The sequence below is a fragment of the Ursus americanus genome, chromosome 11 (assembly GCF_024610735.1).
Source record: "Ursus americanus isolate L20-20 chromosome 11, mUrsAme1.1.p, whole genome shotgun sequence".
NCBI classification, from domain to species: Eukaryota; Metazoa; Chordata; class Mammalia; order Carnivora; family Ursidae; genus Ursus; species Ursus americanus.
The window spans coordinates 25,478,471-25,498,506 of record NC_142137.1 but is presented as its reverse complement, the minus strand read 5'-3'; the positions used below and the strand labels follow the sequence as shown (position 1 = coordinate 25,498,506).

The window sequence follows — 20,036 nt, the reverse complement described above, 5'->3', positions numbered from 1 at the left end:
TTAATCTCAGGGTCATGAGTTCAAGCCCCATGCTGGTATAGAGATTACTTAAAATAAGTAAATAAAATTTTTTTAAAAATTTCTTACATAGGGCATCCAAAAATGAAAGAAACAATTAAGGCAGAAACTACACACCTATCTAACATCGTTTGACTACATGACCCAGAGGTCCTCTTCAGCTCTAATATTCTTTGATTCTATAAAATATTATCTTTATATCCTTCTGCACAGCAAATAATTCACAAATACTTGAGTTACTTTTGAAAATAGTATCAACTTCTTACTAAAGATATTTTACTTGCATACTATAAATAAAACTTCAACAGTTTTCTTTGAAACACCCTGACAAAGAATCTCTAGGTATTTAGAGTATCCAGAGAAAAGGTAGTTAAATCCAGGTGAACAAAAACCATCACTGGTTACCTACAGAGGGCCTTTGCACAATCTTAAAAAAAAAAAAAAAAAATCAAAGCTGTATTTTGTAGAATTCAACGCACTGAAATCAGACCGGGTCCTTTGCCATTAATTTAATGAATCCTCCCCAAAGTTAAAATTACTTCAGTAATTCCGTACAGAGTTGAATTCATTCCATTTCTACTCACTGACTAGAATCTACTGACTCTGGCATTTTAATATTTCAATTACTTCTAGCATAGCTCCACATTTATTTAACAATTCTTACAGTTTTCAAAGTACTTTCTCACATAACAACCTATTTGAGCCTCAGAAATGACCTGCAAGGAAGGTAGAATTAGGATAATTAATCCCATTTCTAAAGATGAGAAAATGGAAATGCCAAATTAAATGACTGTCCCAATATGATCAATGAAACCAAAATCACAATCTAGTCTTTGCAGGTCATATTTTATTATTCATCTGGTATCCCATATGTTCATCAGTCCTAAGATAGAACTGATCAAAATTCTTCAAAGTAACAGTTATGGAATAAAAGGAGGTTCACTTCTTCACAAAGAGGAAGAAGATTGTTGCCAAAAAGAACACATGCTTAGTTAAATGAAATCAAAACTATATAAGGAATTTAGATTTCCAGTTTAAAATGTTTACCCAACTGCTGGGAGAAAAATGCACAATCAGGAAAAGCACATTTAATATTTCTAAAGGGCTGGATTAAAATTTCAGCTGTAAACTTCATTACTGTAATTAGATTTTTAATGCATATTTATTAAACATCCATTCAAATACTGTGTTCACAATTATTCATGAGTTATTTGTACATTTGTGTTGATTTTAACAGACTGTAAACAGTGGCCACTGACCAGAAATGTTCTCCTACAATGACAGAAGCCCATACTTAGGTCATAGGCAGCCCATTTATGCTCTATTATGTTCTAATCATACCCCAAAATATAAATATTCAGCTGTTTTTTTGAAAACTGCAATGGTCATCAATGACCCAAAAAGTCAGACTTACCAGTGACATTAAAGACCCATGTTTGATTCAGTGATGAATAAACAAAGTGCAGAATAGAAGAAAATCAAATCTTAATTAAACTCTTTCTTTAGAAAAACAACATAAGCCATCATCAAGGAATGCATCACAAGATGATTTACTTTATTTATAAAAGGCTGATTTAGGGGCTTTAAAAGGGTGCTTTTGATTTAAATAGAAAAATTATGAAAATTAAAACTAAATGCTTGCTGGTTATCATTCTTTTCCTTTAGAAGCTGGTTAATCTTAATGTGCCAGTGTATAACTTTACAAAAGGAAAAAAACAGTACTTTAAATTTCATGATAACAAATCAGTAAAATACCACCTAAAAATCTGAATAAAGCTATTCTGAAGTAATTATAGGCATGGCCTAGCATACTGAGTAACTCCTTAATATTCACCCTTTTCATACACTATTTAATAATGAGATCTAAGGGATCTATTTTCTTTCAAGTGCTAAAGAAAAATAACATTTGTTAGGTTCATTTACTTAAAATTTTACATACTCCCACACGTAAGAATTTTTTAATGAAATCTACATGGTTTACATTTAACATATAGTTGCATTATGAATCTATGAAGGAACTACTCTAAGAATTACATATTCAGACTTTAAAAGTTGTTGAAAACTGCTACCCGGTCAAGAATACAGATAGATGGGGCGCCTGGGAGGCTCAGTCATTAAGCGTCTGCCTTCGGCTCAAGTCATGATCCCAGGGTCCTGGGATGGAGCCCCGTGTCTGGCTCCCTGCTCAGAGGGAAGCCGGCTTCTCCCTCTCCCACTCCGCCTGCTTGTGTTCCCTCTCTCACTGTCTTTCCGTCAAATAAGTAAAAATCTTAAAAAAAAAAAAAAAAAAAAGAATACGGATAGATGATGCATTGGAAAGTAACTCCTAGAATGGGCTCAAAGAAGAGAAGAAATAAGGTAGCACGAGCAGGACAGTAAACAAAAGCTAAGAAAGGATTCCGGAGATTAAAGTATGAGGAACCTCCAGCAGAGTAGAAATGGGACTACAATTGAGGACCTTGGATATGGAAGACATAACACAGCAGGAAGAACAGACATATCGAAAAAGTTTTTTAAGGGCGCCTGGGTGGCTCAGTCAATTAAGCATCTGCCTTCAGCTCCGGTCACGATCCCAGGGTCCTGAGATTGAGTCCCACATCGGGCTCTTTGCTTAGCAGGGAGCCTGCTTCTCTCTCTCCCTCTATCTACTGCTCTGCCTACTTGTACTCTCTCTAAGTCAAATAAATAAAATCTTTTTTAAAAAAAGAAAAAAAAAAGAAAAGGTTTTTTAAGAGAGAGATTAGAAAAAATCTTAGTTACAGGTCAATGAAAAATATGAGTGACCTAGGAAAACAAGTGTTAGATATATTCAAGCAGAGGCTAGACCACTTGTCAGAGAATTTATAGATGTAACGTATTACTATACTGGGCCCAAGGCTGAACTTCCAGTTTCTAGACTCTTAACACCTATTATTTCTGTGGTACTTTTAGTGAGAAGACAAATCAAAAGAATAGTTATACCCCCATTTAAATACTATTTTCTTAAACAAAGAAAATGAAGCTCTTGAGGTATAAAGCAGTGCTAATCTACAGTAGATCAATCACCCACTTCTGCACCTCTTACATTCCTTCCTATCAGGTCTATTCTTAGGCCCACCCTTTGTCATCTGTCCCTCCCTCCCCTGGAACTACATCTAGAGTACCAGTTATCCCTACATAATAAGCTGTGCTATGCTTTTCAAAAATTAACTGGAAAAAAACATTACCATGAAGTTATCAATCTCAGGAGTAGGCATGAACATTCTTTTCTAAAATAACAGATGTTAATGAAAATCCAAGAAACATGAAGTTTCACATAGGGTATTCATCTAATTGGGTAGCAAAGTCCAAAGCCCATTTTCTTAATCACTAATATATACTACTGATAAATTATACCAATTCATATGGCTGAGGTACATTAGTTCTCATATTAATGCCTAATTGAGATCTTCTGTTACACATAGTAAAGAGATTGTGGAACCAAGGGTAAACATGAGTCATCATTTAATAAAGACACCTAAAAATACAACATTGAGATACAAAAAGACACTATGGAAAAAAATCACAAGATGTGGCTCTCACAGTACCTTGCCTCTATAAAAAACTATTTAAGGTAAGCTTAAATAAAATAGAATTTTCAGATACGCTAGTTTTCAATTTTAGAAAACCTAGAAACATTCTCCTCTTTGGTTTGTCTTCTAGTTTTCCTGTGGCTTCTCTTAATGCTCTCCGACAAGGTCATGTTCTTCTCACAAAATGTGAGTCCCAAGGACTCACCATCAAGTGTTTTCTCCTTTTCACTCTACAAATATTCCCAGGGTAGTTCTTCCATTCTCATGCCTCTCAACACCTTATATTTCCTTTCTTAGTCTCAGACCCCCATATTTCCTGCAACTAATTAAACTTACCCGAAACTGTCATAACCACCTCAAAGTTAACAAGCCCAAAATGGAATCTCTCCCTAAAATGCCTCTGGCCCTACTTTTTGTGTGTTTGGTTTGTTTACCTTGATAGATGAATGGTGGTGCCATCAAATTACCCAAACTAGGAAACCTAAGTTGTTCCTAAGTCTTCTCTTCCCTTGTCTCCCCCAAAGCTTGGCAGTTCTACCAAAGAACTGTCTCTGAATCCCCTCCCTTGCTGCCCTGCTTCCCACTTCACCACAGCAGTAATTCAGGCTATGAACCGCTCTCTCCAGAACTACAACTTCCTCCTAAATCACCACCGAGCTTCCAGTATTCCCCACCCAGGCATTTCCAATCTGGTTTTCAGGCAGCTATAAAAATAATCATGCTAAAACCAATACAACTTTTCTTCTTATAAAACCTCCACCAGCATCCTGCTGAGCCTAGATGTCTTCGCACACCATACAGGACTTTTAACCAGATCCAGGCCACCTTCCCAGCTTCACCTCCAGCTACTCTCCCTGAAGGCCCATAAACCAGTACGGGCCGTGTACAGCCCACTTCTACACTTGTGCTACAACACCCTCCCCTCTCCAAGCAGAGCTGCTTTCACTTTGTCCTGCAACACTTAAGATGAGCCTAAACGATGGCTTATTAATGTCTACTGTTATATTAAGGAGCTAGAAGGCAACAGTTAAGTTTGTGGTTCTGGAGCAAAAAGTGCCTGGGTTCATATCCCAGCTGGGTGGACATGCCTGTTTATCTACCTATGAAAGAGTTAACAAGAATTTTACAGGGTTTTTATGAAGATTAAATTATGAGAGAAAGAAACTGCTAGCGGATCACCTGGAACATAGGGCTCAATAAATGTTAGCTATTATAATTTCATTGCTCTTCCAAGACTGTGAGCTATTCAAGGTGTCTACAAATACTAAGAAATATTGACAATTACCAGTTGTTTTGGGCATAATAGTATAAAGTCTACCTACCGGTTTTCTCCAGGTTTGGTACCTCTAAGTTGTGCACCTTTTAGATCTAGTGGGGGCCAGTCTTAGGATGGTTTTTAGCACAAATGCCACATTTTGAACAGTGCTCTGAAAATTGGGACCCACAATATACTTCCGCATCCACTTAATAGTATCTTAACCATAATGGGTGCTTTGGTGAATATGGTTAATCATTTCTTCCATAAGATGTTCTGGGATAAAGATTCATTTTAGTTCCAACTGGCTTAGTGCCAACACGGTGTCCAAATTTCTATTCCTAAAAATTTCTTAGCTCTTTTGAGGTCCTCCCAGAAACACTAGGTTGATATTTAGTTAAGCCCATGTCTGGCACGAAGTCATTATAGAAGGTTTTTGGAGTCTTTGCCAAACTGGCAGCTTAATCTGCCCATTGTTCCCTTGAGCATTCAGTCCAGTTTCTGGTGTCCTCAGCAATGGACAATAGCTGATGGGACACCATTGCATCCAGCTCTTCACTGTCTTCGATCCACAGAACTGTTCCCATCCATAAACATATCTCCATCAGGAATGAAGGACTTTCAGCAGTAGGAACACTCCCAACAGTCCTCAACTCTCAGACATCATCAGGATTGTCTTGACCGAAGATGGCTGCCTTGCCAACGGTATGCCCTCTTCCCAAGTGGTCACATCCAATCACTGTTATAAAAGTCCAGCCTTTTTGTCTCAATTTAGGATGGTTCTGAAGGATAATCCAACATTTGGAACTCCTTAAGAGAATCAGTTAAGGCTTCTGTTGATACTATATCAGTGCTCAACTTCTGCCTAATCTCACTCTTTTATGCTCCCTTCTCTTCTTCTGGTGTTGATCATTAATAAACTTCTTTACATACTAATCTCCATAATTTTAGTCCCCACAAAATTCCTTTCCAAAAATCCCCTTTTCACAAACCTTCTAAAATTTTACTTCTCACAACTCCTCACAACAACTTTACTTTTCACATTCAAATTTTGTCCTAAGTTTTCCCTCTTTAGGTAATCAGGCTCACTTTCCTTGCATATAGAGTTGTTACCCTTATTATTTCCAGTAGTCTTAATTACATTTGTTAAAATTATTTCATCTATTTGTTCTTAGCTTGCCCATAAAACTTAATAAGACAAAGTTCTAAGGGTTTTTTTCTTTTCTAACAAATTTTGCAATGGAGATAACATGAATTTATTTGACTTTCAGTAAAGACAGGAAGAATTAAACCTTTACATTTAATGCTGATAATTCTAAAGATATGTCCATTCTAATTAAACCAATAACCTTTCATTAGCCTTAATACTGAATATTTTCCAAGATCATGTGAACTTAAAAAACAGCTGGATTAGTTTCCATCTGTTTCAGTTTTAGAATGCCCAATTCGTACAACTACTTGCCTTTAAACCAACTGAATAGAGCCTCTTTTACAAAATTAATTTTAGCAATAACATCCGGAGGTAGAGAAAATATTTCACATTTACAACATACAGGGACACACAAATACACAAGATGGAAACAAAATCTGGAAGACCCAATTTCCAAATACACCCCTTTTACAACACAAATCTAATTGCAAGATGGTATTATGATTAATGGATGTGGCCAAGCAGTGTTGCCAAAAGAGACTGCCCAATTTTGAAGAACACAGTCCAAAGGGCTGCATGTGGGGATGAAATTGTCATTTCCCATTTTCTAATTAGAACACAGCTTGTTTTATTCAAAAAAACCAAAAGCTGCAGCAACAACAACAACAACAAAATGAAGCCCGGAGTACCTCTGTGAACATCAGTTCCTCCCCAAAAGTTGGGGCTTCACAGACTGAACCAAATGGCTTTCTAGTCAGCCTTTTCTTAAGAAAAGGAGGCTAAGAGAACCAAAACCCACTCTTTGGAGGCAACCGACTGGGAAGAAATCTAAGAGCCAAATCAAACAGGAGGAAGAAATAAACTCAAGCGCCAGCGCACATGAAGTACTACTCACCAAGAGATATCTGTCAAGAGATATAAACTGAATCCAAAAAACATCTCCTTGCCACAAAGGTTAAATGAGGTGCCGAAAATCAAAGGTACCCAGTTGGGGTGGGGCCACAGGGACAGACCCTAGGGCAAAGAACCGAGGCAGCTGCTTGGACTTGTCACCAGGCCCCCATCACCAACTGGGGGCCAACAAACCACCCACAGGCAGGCAAAGAACTCCTGGCTAGCCTGCCAAATCTGTAACAAAACCCAAGTTTGGCTGCCCAATGTGCAGCAAAGACAATCACTGAGACATCAAGTAGGCAGCAGGAAAAGTGTTTACTGGAGAGGCAGCCAAATGAGAAGATGGGAGAACAAACCTCAAATCCACCTCTCTGAAGGAGGAGGGAAATTTAAAAGCAAATTAAAAAGGTCTGGAGGAAAAGTTGCAGCTGTGCTTATTAGCCTGCTGCTGCAATTAGTCCCATTAACCCTTTGGTTTCTGGTGAGTTCTGAAATTCCAAGAGATAATTCTGAAAGCAATAATATCCTGGTTTAATTTTTTTTAAATATGAGTACAGGTTAATAGCAAACCCTTTGTGGTCAGATGTAAATCCAAGTATAGCCTTTACTTGAAGCCAAAAGTTCTGATACTTAACTAGCTGTATAACTTCTGCAACCTTGAATTCATCATCCCAAAATGAGGATAATAAGAATTAAATAAGATAGGGGCGCCTGGGTAGCGCAGTCGTTAGGCGTCTGCCTTCGGCTCAGGGCGTGATCCTGGCGTTCCGGGATCGAGTCCCACATCAGGCTCCTCGGCTGGGAGCCTGCTTCTTTCTCTCCCTCTCCCCTGCTGTGTTCCCTCTCTCGCTGGCTGTCTCTCTGTCACATAAATAAAAAAAAAAAAAAAATCTAAAAAAAAAAAAAGAATTAAATAAGATAATGTATGCAGAAAGCACTTAGCATACTGCACGGCACAGAATAAGCATTCAGTAGATCTTATATTATTAAGATGATGTTCCTTAAATCTTAAATTTTCATAAATTACGATACACGCATTAAATAGAATTCTATTTTAACTATTTAAAATAAGGCAGTTCTGGGGCGCCGGGTGGCTCAGTCGGTTTAAGTGCCTGCCTTCGGCTCAGGTAAGGATCGGGGGTCCTGGGATGGAGACTGCATGGAGCCTGCATCCAGCCCTGCTCTGTGGGGAGCCTGCTTCTCTTTCTCCCTCTGCCTGCCACTCCACCTGCTTGTGTTCTCTGTCAAATTAATTTATTAATTAATTAATTTTTAAAAATAAAATAAGGCAGTTCTATATGTATTGATATGTAATGATTTCCAAGACATATTAAATGAAAAAAAAGAAAGATACAGGAGGATATGTATGTTACCACTTTTTTTTTTAAATATAGATGCTTATATACATACATGTTTGTTCATACACAGACTGTCTTGAAGAATATGTAAGAAACTAGTATTAGAAGCTGCCTCTGGGGAGGAAAACTAAGTGGCTAAGTGATAGGGGTGGAACATTTTACCATATTCTTTCTTGTATCATTTGCTTTTACTACCTACTTCATAAATAAAAAAATAAAGTTTATATTATGACCCAATCCTTACACTACCATAATATTCCATTACGTGGTAAGTAAATTATGCTACACTTTGCAGAAAAACCTAAGGTGACTTAATCAGAGTTGTAGTATTAATTTCGACTCTATTGATGATATTAAAGATAGGGTTTTAGCTAGATAAGACAACGAGAATCAATTTATTAAGACAGAGGAAGGGGTGCTTAGAGATGAGAAAAAAGAAAACAAGTATGTGGATGGAAGAGACAATAAGAATAACATCATTCATTCATTCAGAAAATATACCTTGCCCATCAGGCACCAAACACTGTGCCAAGTGCTGAAGAAACAAGACACCTGGTCCTTGCTTCTGAGCAGCCCGCAGTTTAACAGGGGTATATGAATGTAACAGCAAAATCAGCACTCCTGAAGACTTGGTTATTCATAATATATGATCATTCACTCATGAACATTTAACGATTTGAATGAATGGAGCAAGCCCAGTAGCAAAATACACCCCACTGAAGCCTCTAGTGACTTGAAAAGACCAAGAATTGATTCCTCAATCTGAGAATACTTGCACACTTGCATTCCCAGAATCCCGAGAGCCAGCTTGGCCCGCGTTAAGTCTGAGGTTTGGCTTTTAGATGCAGTGCACAGTCACCAGTCTACAGAGCAGGGAAGGCACAAGTATAAGGGTCCCCAGTCCCCTATCCCACATTTGCATCCCTTCAGCCTGGCACTCTCACACCTGGGCTCACCAGGTGTTAACTCTGGGGACAAACTCTTAATCGACCTGTGACCTCAAAATGAAAGTCGCCCTGGGTCAGCTTCCTCAGTGCTCAGGGCTCCCTCATAAGCAGCCAGACTAGTACAAGAGAGGCTGAAACTCCTCTCCAAAGGATCCTAGCTCCGGAAATCGTGAAACCGGGAGGCAACTGGGGGAAACAAAGTAGGGAGGGTGACTGACCCGAGGTTTCCCCGGTCATATGCAGTCGGCTCGGCCTACTCATGGCACAGTCACTGACCTTTCCAAAAGGTGTTTCCAGGGGCGGTGGCCGGAGGGGCGAGAGCAGCAGCCCAGGCCCCGCACCCAACACATCTCCCTCTCAGCCGGCTCTGCACTAAGCGCAGGGTAACCAAGGGCGACCAGGAGGCCGCCATCTTGAGCTCTGTACAAGGGAAGAGGAAAACTTTATTGAAACCCAAAAGAGAAACGGTAGCACAGACGAATGAAGCCGTGCTCACAGAAGCCTACGCCGGAGAGAAAGAAAGGGAGCCAGAGGAAGAACGCGACCTCTACTAGCGAGAGGTCTGGCTAGACTCCGGGGCCCTTCCGTTCTTCCGGGTGCCTCCAGCCGGAACTACGACTCCCAGCATGCAGTGCGGCCGCGCAGGGGGCGGAGGGGAGCCAAGCGAAGGATGGGCTCGGGAGCAGGGTAATCCTGCGCCCAGGGCCCGCCCACTTTCGCGGAACAGGACCCCGAAACGTTTCAGGGAATTGGAACGTGATTATGAGGTGTAGTCACGTAACCACCCCTGAGTCTTCTCAGTTTGAGTACCTGAAATATTATGTTACCTGGTCACACTCCCTAAATGGTAGCCCTAATTATTTTGCCTCCAGCATCCAACTCATCTTTGGCAGAGTACCTGAAATGTGCTCCTTCCACTTTACTTTCTATATTTGAATAGCATAAATCATTTTCAATATGGCATATACTCAAATTCTTTGAAAGAATTTATAACTGTCATGGGAAAGCCAATGGCCCGAGATGGACAATTAGTGGATGGAGTGGCCATGGGATAGCGTATCCAAAGAGGAATTTCTAAGTGGTTGCCCTAATTTGATTAAACAAAAAATGTTTGAATTATTATAAGTGTACTGAGAATACAAACTGCTGTCCAGAAGAGGCTGGCAATCCAGCAAGAGGGATGAAAAAAGCAACAAAAGATTCTACCAGATGTTATGGAATCAATGAAAGGAGAACACTTTGGCTGGGAAATCAGGAAGGCCTTCTGGAAGCTTTACTTTTAACAGGAGATGAAGACCTTCCAAGAACAGGAAAAAGACTGAACTAAGGCAGGCAGGCAAGAGAGTCTGAATTATAGGAAAGACAAAGCCACATTTCAGTTGAGTGAAAATTAAAACGACTACCCTAGAAAGCATTCCAGGAAGTTAAGCAGTTCATCCACAATAGAAAATTCCAAAGAAACAGGAAAAAGAGAGCATAGCATAGCATAATAATATGCAGACTCTCTACTGTCAAATTATTTATGAAAAAGTTACTTTGATTGTATCTTTCAAAATAAGTCAATTTACACTATTTGTTTTCTACCTTAATTCTATTGTCTGACATGACTATTCCTCCATGCTATAGTGAATATTTATTTCATTTAATATTATTAACTTGGGGTGTGACACTTTGTGAAAAACCTTTTGAAAAAACTGAACTACTCTTCCTTGACTTACATATTTATCACACTCAAGACTTTCAGAGATTATCTAGTGTCATTTTGTTTGCTTTGGGAAAATAGTTGCTTGCCTTGGTCAATGAAATTATTTTTATTAGAGATTCCAACAGCTTAACAATTACAGAAGTGAAACAGCACTCATAGAGTTTAATGACAATTTGGCAGGAACGTCTACAAGAAATTTTCACATGGCTGTGCAAGTGAACGGAAACATGGCAAGTGAACTTTACTGCATGCCAGTATGAGGTAACTTAGATTACATTTGTTATATTCAAGAGAATTCATTATGACCAGAAGACTAATTAAGTAGCCATTGTAAACCATTTTACTAAAATACATGTTCCTGCAGTTCCTACAACTGCTAAAACAAATGAAAAAGCAAAAATAACCCTGAAAGTAATTTTTTTAACATTATCAGAAAAAGTAATAAAAGTAAATCAGAAAACCAGAAAGCATTATCTTGTCCTTTTTTAAAAGCCTCCCTAGAGAAAATGCCAAGTAGTTCTGGCATCTAATCTCAAGGACAAAACCAAACTGGAAGTATCCAGAGAAGGACAAATAAAGTAATGAAGGAAATGGGAAAGAAAGTGGTCTGGTCGACAGAAAACATACTATGGCAGGAGTCGGAAAGTAATATTTGGGTTCTGATTTTGTCACTAAATTAACCTCTCCCTTTGTTTTTCTTATCTATAAAGTTAAGATAATGTCTATCCTAACTACCTTCCAGAGGTTTTGTGAGAATTTAATGAGATAATGTATATACACAAAAGGTGAATCAAGTACACTTGTTAACAGAAACTGAAAGGGGATAAGGTCAAAATCTAAAATAATGAGTCTAGGACAGCATGGATTCGTGATATCCAAGAATTGTAAAAATAAGTAATGTACTCTAAAGCTTGCAAAAAGCAGAGAGAAATTTTAAAATAAATAGAACTTCTACTGAAACTTAATATTTCAAGTGGCAATTTTATGAAACTCATTAAAAGCAAAAAAATTAAGTAGGATTTAAATAAATGAGATGAAAATCCATAATAAATATGGGTGATTTGGAATATCTAATTTTTCTCCAGCACTAATACACTATGATTTTCCAAACCTAGGTTCATAAGATTGCCATTTTAGAGAGTGCCTTTAAGCCATGTAGAGACAGAATAGACTGCAGAGGAGCAGAAGGAATAGGCCACTGACATGAACCAGCCAGTATACCATTTCCTAATACTGTTATTATTGTTGTTGTTCTATGACCATTTCCTTTGGGGGAGGAGGATACCGTAAGACCACATTCCCACTTCCACTACCCTATCTGTAGGCCCTCCATCATAGCAGCTGGCAGCTGGCCTTCCAGTTGCTCAGGCCATCTATCATAAGAGAGTCATCCTCTTTCTCTCTTATCCCACATCCAGTCCAACAATGAATTTGCTGGCTTTACCTTAGAAAGTATTCAGAATCCCATCACTTTACACCATCAACATTGCCACCACCAACACTGGTCTAAGTCACCATCATCTCCCTGCTGGGTTGTTGCAGATGCCTTCCAACTCATCTCTGCTCCCACTCTTGTCCCCTACATCCATTCTCCACACAGCAGCCAGATTTATGTTTTAAATGTTAAGTTGAGGGGCCCCTGGGTGACACAGTCGGTTAAGCAGCCAACTCTTGGTTTCAGCTCAGGTCGTGATCTCAGTGTCATGAGACCAAGCCCCAAGTTGGAGTCCACACTCTACACAGAGTCTGCTTGAGATTTTCTCTTCCTCTTCCTCTGCCCCTCCCCACTAAAATAAATAAAGAAATCTCTAAAATAAAATAAAATAAAATAAAATAAAATAAAATAAAATAAAATAAAATGTTAAGTGGAATCATGCCATCCCTGTGTTTAATATCCACTAGTGCCTTCCCCATCACTCAATTATTAAAACATCCTATAAGGCCTCATGACTTGGACCCCAACTGGCTTTGTGATCTCATCTCATGCCACTCTTCCTTACCTTCCCTCAGTCCATCTACATTGGCTTTCTTGCTATTCCTGGAACTCACAAGTCTGCTTACCACCCCAAGGCTTTTGCATTTCCTATGCCTTCTGCCTGGAATGCTCTCCTCCAAGAGATTACTTAGTTCACTTCCACGTGTCCATACTTCCTTATATCTTCTCAGTTAAGTCCTTCCCTGGCTACCTATATAAAATTAGTCTCACCCAGCACTCCTTTTCCTCCCTCTCAGCTTTATTTTTTCCATAATAGTTTACCATCATGGCATAATATATTCTTTACTGATTTATTAGTTGATTATCTGCTCTTTCCAGAATTTAAACTCCATGTGGATAGAGATTACGTCTGTTTTGTTTACTGCTGTATCCCCAAGGTTTAGGATAGCACCTAGGTTAGTAGACAAGGTTTGTTGAATGACTGAATGAGAAGTCTTAGTAAAAATACAAAATTTGTTGTTTTAATCTCTACGAAAAAGCAAATAACCTGCTTCATGAAATCAGTTATATTCCTAATATTTTGAGCCCATTTTATTTTATTTTTAAAGATTTATCTATTTATTTTAGACAGAGAGAGAGTGTGTACAAGCAGGAAGGGGGGCAAAGGGAGAGGAAGAGAGAATCTCAAGCAGATTCCTTGCTGAGCGTGGAGCCTAAGGCGGGGCTCGATCTTATGACCCTGAGATTACCTGAAATCAAGAGTCAGACACTTAACCAAATGAGCCACCCAGGTGGCCCATTTTAAAGATTAAAAACACCATCAAATCTCAGTATCACAGAAGTGGAATACAACCAAAGAGCACTTATTTTCCACTTATTAATTTATTCATTGACTTGTCATTACACAGGGCTCCTCATAATTACAGCACCTCATAATTATAGGTTCTTCTAATTTAACAAAGAAATACTTCAGAGCTACAAGAAACAACATAGTTCACGCAAAGACACATAAGGAATGATTTAAAACTATAACAACTCATTTTGTAAAGTAAAATCAAATATCTAGCTTCTAAATTCCAATGTTCGTAATTAAAAATTCTGAACCAAAAATATAATTTAAGTTACTTAATTTCAACAAACTAATTAAATATGGTTAAGTGCCTTATTAACTATGGAAACTTCTTAACAAGATACACCTACTTCATTAGTATAAATTTACATAAAGTATAAATTTTGGGGCAAGCAGTCCTTTCCTTCTAATAAGTAAGAATTAAATATTTGCTAACTTTCCAACAAAAATTACCATTTTTTTCCTTTACTGAAACATTGTTTAACTACAGACTGCCCAAAGACAAAATATTTGGAAGTCAAGTCCCGTGCTCCAATCTTTATTTACTTTCTACTTATTTTCAACAACAGATTAAAAATAACTGGTTCTGTTTGTCTTTTAGTTTTTAATATCCTTCACTAGGATATTCTTTTTTTTTTTTTAATTTGAACCACAGGACAACAGGTCTGTATTACCTATATTTTTCCTTCTTAAATGTTCTTTACCCAACCTTTGAGGGGGGAGTGGAACCTTTCTTTATATAATTTCTCCACATGCCCTCTCTGCCATGTTTCTTTAAAAGAGTAGTGACCCCCAACCAATTCTAACCTCCACAACCCCACATGCAAATTTTTAATCTGGCAGCCACCTTCAATTAGTTTCTGTTCTTCATCACTCACATCCAATCTTTCACCAGATAAGCCTGAATCCTATCATCCTAATATGGCTTAAATCTACCATTATCATTGGGTCTTCCTCCTGTCTTCCCAAGGCTAAATGCAGCCACCTCCTAACTGGCTACATCTCTCTCTCCTCTACTTCAGCTTGCTGTCAGATTTGTTTCCAAAACTATGACCTATCTGACCACAACCCATCACAGATTCTAAATTTGCAATGATTTCTTACTGTCTACAGAATGAAATACAATTTCTTTATAATAAGCCTTTAGAAAATCAAGCTCTGGGGCGCCTGGGTGGCACAGCGCTTAAGCGTCTGCCTTCGGCTCAGGGCGTGATCCCGGCGTTGTGGGATCGAGCCCCACATCAGGCTCTTCTGCTATGAGCCTGCTTCTTCCTCTCCCACTCCCCCTGCTTGTGTTCCCTCTCTCGCTGGCTGTCTCTCTCTCTCTCTGTCAAATAAATAAATAAAACCTTTAAAAAAAAAAAAAGAAAAGAAAATCAAGCTCTGGCTGCTACCTAACTTACTATTTTCTCATAGTAGTCAAATGATCTAGATTCAGAAAACATGTCATGAGTGATTTACCAAATATCTCATTTGTTTTCATGAACCGCTATATATATTTTAGAAAAACCGGAAAACTGATCCCATCCTCAACTCCCTATCCCCTTTCTTTATTTCCTAAGTGTGTTCTTTTTGTAATTAGAAAAAAAATCATATTAATAAAAATAATTACAAAAATAATTTACCAAAAAATTTGAAGTTGAATACTTCCAGGGCAACTCCAAGGATATTCCAGATTTAATACTGTATACATGCTCAGTATTCATTATTACCAAAAAAACAAAAAAATAAACAAAAAAAAACCTTCACATAAATGGATATCCAGACTTAATGGAAAAAAACAACTTACCCACAATGACACAGGTACTACTCCTTTTTGAAGTTAACTGAGTAATAATAGGGGCTAATACCCTGCCTATTCAATGAGATAGTTCTTCAAATAGCCCTTAAATCAGATCTGTATATAGACAAAAAGTAGATCGTGCTATATAGAATTTTGATTGACACTCAGTTATGGTCAAAACAATCTAGTGTTGTTGGTTGGTTAGTTGGTTGATTCAATGCATCAGGCAATCAAATAGATTGTTTTTCAGTTCTATAGACTGGTTACTCAGAGGAACTTAAGTTGGCCTACAGTGCAACCAGTCTTTGAAAATCAAAGTTGCAATCATAAAACTGTATGAACTCATTTGTTTAAATCAGTATTAGTACTTGCACCAGGTGATTAGTCTCAAAATTGGCCATGATTTGGCCTAGACTTCAAAGGAATCAGCTGGGTGTTTTGTTTTGTTTTCAACTGGACATCTTGGGGAGATTACTTGGATAAGTTTTAAATCAAGGTGGGTTTTATTTATCCAACTTTACTGACAACAGAGAAGTTTTGGGGTTTTTTAAATAATTTTTTTAAGGATTTACTTATTTATTTCAAAGAGACATAAAGAGAGCTGGGGAAGGGGCAAAGGGAGAGGGACAAACAGACCCTGCACTGAGCACGGAGCCCAAACACGGGGCTCAATCGCACAACCTGTAGATCACTACCTGAGACAAAATCAAGAGTCAGGCGCTTAACCAACTGAGTCACCCAGGTGCCCAAACAACAGAGAAGTTCTTCATCTAGACTCTCTGGATGATAAAACCTGAACACCTTTTAGTCATGGGACATACCTAATTCAAGAAGGGTTCATTCCAAAGTTGAGTGTCTTCTGCCAAAACCAAGACTGTGTGCGGAAAACTAAGGGAACAGATAAGGAAAGTGTCATGAGACCTCTAATGTCTATACACACTAATTGTAAGGACCCAATTTTCCCAGCATGTATCTCACTTAGACCAAGCAATTCTCATCAACTTCAAAGGGAGAGATGTGCATCCACAGATCCAAGTTTGCAGTATCCAGGGCTTACTCAGCAGGAATACATACTATAATTTCTGGTACCAGGCTTCATTTTTTAGTCCAAATCAACTCAGCTGGATTTTGAAGCTTCAGTTCTTGCAAATAATCAACTTTCCCATAAAATATCTAATCCACTTGGCTTTATTTTACACATCAATCCTGTTGATTACTTAGGATAAGCCATAGTTCGGGTTTGTAGATTGATATGCAAGACTTATAATATAGAGCTATATGCTATACTACTATGTAGCATTATAGTATCAAATTACCAAAAATTTTTCTGGAGGTAATTTTATGCATAGCGAAGAAAGAAGGAGGTATAATTTTCCATATCTGCTGTTCAACAATTTTTTTTAAACGTAATTCTGTTTACAAGTACTGTTTTTCAGCTTTAATTTTATACTTTACTACCAGGTAAATTATCTTCTAATGTAATTACTTTTATATAATAATTATGATCTTGAAAGTCTACAAAGTGATTAAAGGGCATTTTCTAAGAAATAGATTTCTGGATTTAAATTATGCAATTTTTCTGCTTATAGTTTTGGTGTTACCTAATTTATTATTATTATTATTACTATTATCAATTAGTTATGAAGTGGCAAGTATAGAGATAACCTTTACAAATATCTGGGACTTCAGGTCTAAAATATTTTTAATCGTACACTTCAAAAGTTGACACAAGTATATCCCCGTTGTCTTTTTTTTTTAGCATTTATTAGTTTTGACTCACGCTAGCACGTTATACACATCAGCACCTGTGCCCATTTAGCAAGGAATTTCAGTACAAATCATTTCTGAATTGAATAGACATCTCTAAGAAGCATTACAATTGTTGCAATATTTTTAGAAACTGAAACAAGGAAATAAACAACTTCAGTAAAAGTGATTTAAATAACAAATAACGTATCTTTATAAACAGCTTATCTCCTTGAGAACAAAGAATAAACAAGGAGACAAGGTTTTTTTTTCTTTCCACTATTAAAGCAGATCACAATATGAATGGGTGAAATGTCATGAATAATTGGAGAAAATCACAGAGTAATCTTCTGCAAAAACATCTGATTTATTTAAATTGTCGCTGTTTGTCTTATTAGAACCTTTATTTAACCTTGTTATCCACAATGCAGTATTCAAGCTGGTTTATCAAAAATATACTTTGGAACTAACCATATTTTGAAAATTTTGCCTTTCTCAAATGTAAGCTATGGTAATGTAAACCTCCTGTGACAGCTGTCTTAGTTGGGACCTAATTAATTGACATTGCGTTACACTGAAATGCCTGTGAAAACCAATGTTTTGAATCTAAAACAACAGTAAATAAATCAAGGCTTTGAAATATTCTGTTCATAGATTTAAGCTCAGGTTTCCGGTCAAGAGGATCATCAAGCTTTCCACTACTAGATTCATCTAGATAAAATATTCATTCAATATCATCTCCTCACAAACCTAGCCACACACCATCAGTCTCTCCTGATTATGGTTCAGGGCCTCATCCTATGATTTTCCATCCATGTTCTTTCTTTCTAGATAAACCTATTTCCTTAGAGACTCCTACACAGATTTCAGGGCTTAGCATGTATCTAGCACTGTTCTAAATGCTTTACAAATATTAACTCTTTCAGTGCTCATAACCACCTCGTGAGGTAGGTACTATTATTTTCCCAATCTTATATGTGAAGAAATGGAGGCACAGACAGGCAAAGTAACTTTTCTAGGGTTACACAGCTATAAGGATTTGCCCATCTCCTCTACCAAGCCCTGATTAAACAGAATTGATTTCCTCATAGTATTGTCTTCAAGTCAGACACATTTATATGAAATACAAAATTCTAGCCGAGATATTTATAATATAAAAACATATCAGAACGGTAATATGTAAATAATGGATAAGAGAGATTAGAGGAAAAAAAAGCACTATGGAGATCTCTGCAGTCTAACATTAACCAAAACTAAGACGTGGCAGGGGAGTAACGGATGGACAAAAAAGAAGAGAAAAAAGATGGCTCATAGTTGTAAGTTCAAGTGATTAGAAAAATATTCATAATATTTACAGCAAAAAGGATGTAAATATTAGGTATTGCTTGAGGGTAAATGGGACGGGACTGATTTCAGACATGTTGAGTTGGATTTAGCCAATAAGACAACAAACGGAAATAGCCTATGGGTACCTGCGTAAGTATGTGATGATGAGTGGCAAACATTGTAGTGATACACCCACTCCAAGTTGCGATCTTTACAGATTTGGGAGCATTAAACAGCCTAGTGGATCAAGCCCTGGTCCAGCAGGTTTGGTCAAGCTCTCCACCAGACCCAACCCACAAGTTCTGGACAAATACATCTCTTATGCAGATAAGTTTCCCAATGAATAGTTAGAAGAGTTTACTTCCTTTACAAATATGATTAGGAACCAACCTGGTATGCCTGAGAGTGTATGTGCTGGTGGCTAATGTCTTTCACTAGAACACTGGCACCAATTCACAGAGATTTGCCGGGCCCTCCATGTCCCAATAGGAGTTGTGGTGCTGTTTGCATCCCGACACCCTCCTTTGACTTAGCATCTCACAAACTTTTGGTCTCCACAGTCTTCAGTTGCTTAGTGAAGTACTTTCTTTGAGTCAAACCAGGGAAATGGGGGCAGATATTTTTCAAGACTATTCACTTTTCTACATTCCCACTGCTTACCATCTTAATTCCACCAGAGTGATCTTTCTAAACCAAAAATCAAATCAAATCACTCTTATTCAGTGGTTTCCTTTAGAAAGTCTTTAGATAACATCCAGAACCATAAACATGAACTGTAATGCCCCCTCATGGCCTTGTCCCTCTTGGCCTTAGTCCTTTCTATTCCCTTTTCATTCCAGTAGTACTGAACTACGTGTAGCTCCCTAGCTGTGCCATGCTCTTTCTTTCCTCTGAGCGCCTGCATGTGTTTATCTCTATCTCCAGAATGTACCTCCTACACACACGCACACCCAAATCACAGGCACCTTGCCTCTCAAACACCAACCCTATGTCTTAGTTTTATTGCTACTTCCTTCTGGAATTCTTCCCATACTACCCTCAAGACTGGGCTAAGTGGCTCTCATCACACTCTGTTGACGTGGCTTATTCATTTTTATGTGTCTATAACCAGTCCGAAAGATTCTGGAAGCAAAAACTGTATCTTGTTTACCACCTTCCCTCTTCTCCATACTCTCCCTTAACCCCAGCACCCAGCACATTGGTTTATTGTAGGTGCTCAGTACATATTTGTCACATGGATGGCCAGAAGGGCCTAAAAGTCCTAAGAAGGACATATCTGTTCAGCTAAAGAGACCATATGATGCCACTGGTTCTGGAATGGGACTCTTTCCCCATTCCACCAATTAATTAATGTATCTCGCATTCTTGAGATTTTCTAGATCTTTGCTACTCGTTGTGGTCTGGAAACCAGCAGCATTGGCATTACCTGGACCTTATTAGAAATACAAAATCTCGGACTTTATCCTGGAACTCCTGGATCAGAGTCTGAATTTTTACAAGGTCCCCTAGTGATTTGT

General features: G+C 38.0%; 1 protein-coding gene across 5 annotated transcripts in view; it reads right to left on the bottom strand.

Moving 5' to 3' along the window:
• The window catches only part of AFG1L (AFG1 like ATPase), a 231,256-nt gene that overhangs the window by 205,170 nt on the left and 6,050 nt on the right, over window positions 1-20,036 (bottom strand). For 3 of the 5 annotated variants that reach the window (XM_045806940.2, XM_087865364.1, XM_087865365.1), the window contains exons 3-4: window positions 16,269-16,335; window positions 9,450-9,593 (exon numbers count right to left, since the gene is read on the bottom strand). In XM_045806940.2, coding sequence (XP_045662896.1) covers window positions 9,450-9,585 — 136 coding nt within the window. In that variant the 5' untranslated portion in view covers window positions 9,586-9,593; window positions 16,269-16,335. Of the gene's footprint in view, window positions 1-9,449; window positions 9,594-9,718; window positions 9,738-16,268; window positions 16,336-20,036 lie in introns of those variants that run through there. The other 2 variants (XM_087865363.1, XM_045806943.2) reach the window with 2 other exon arrangements.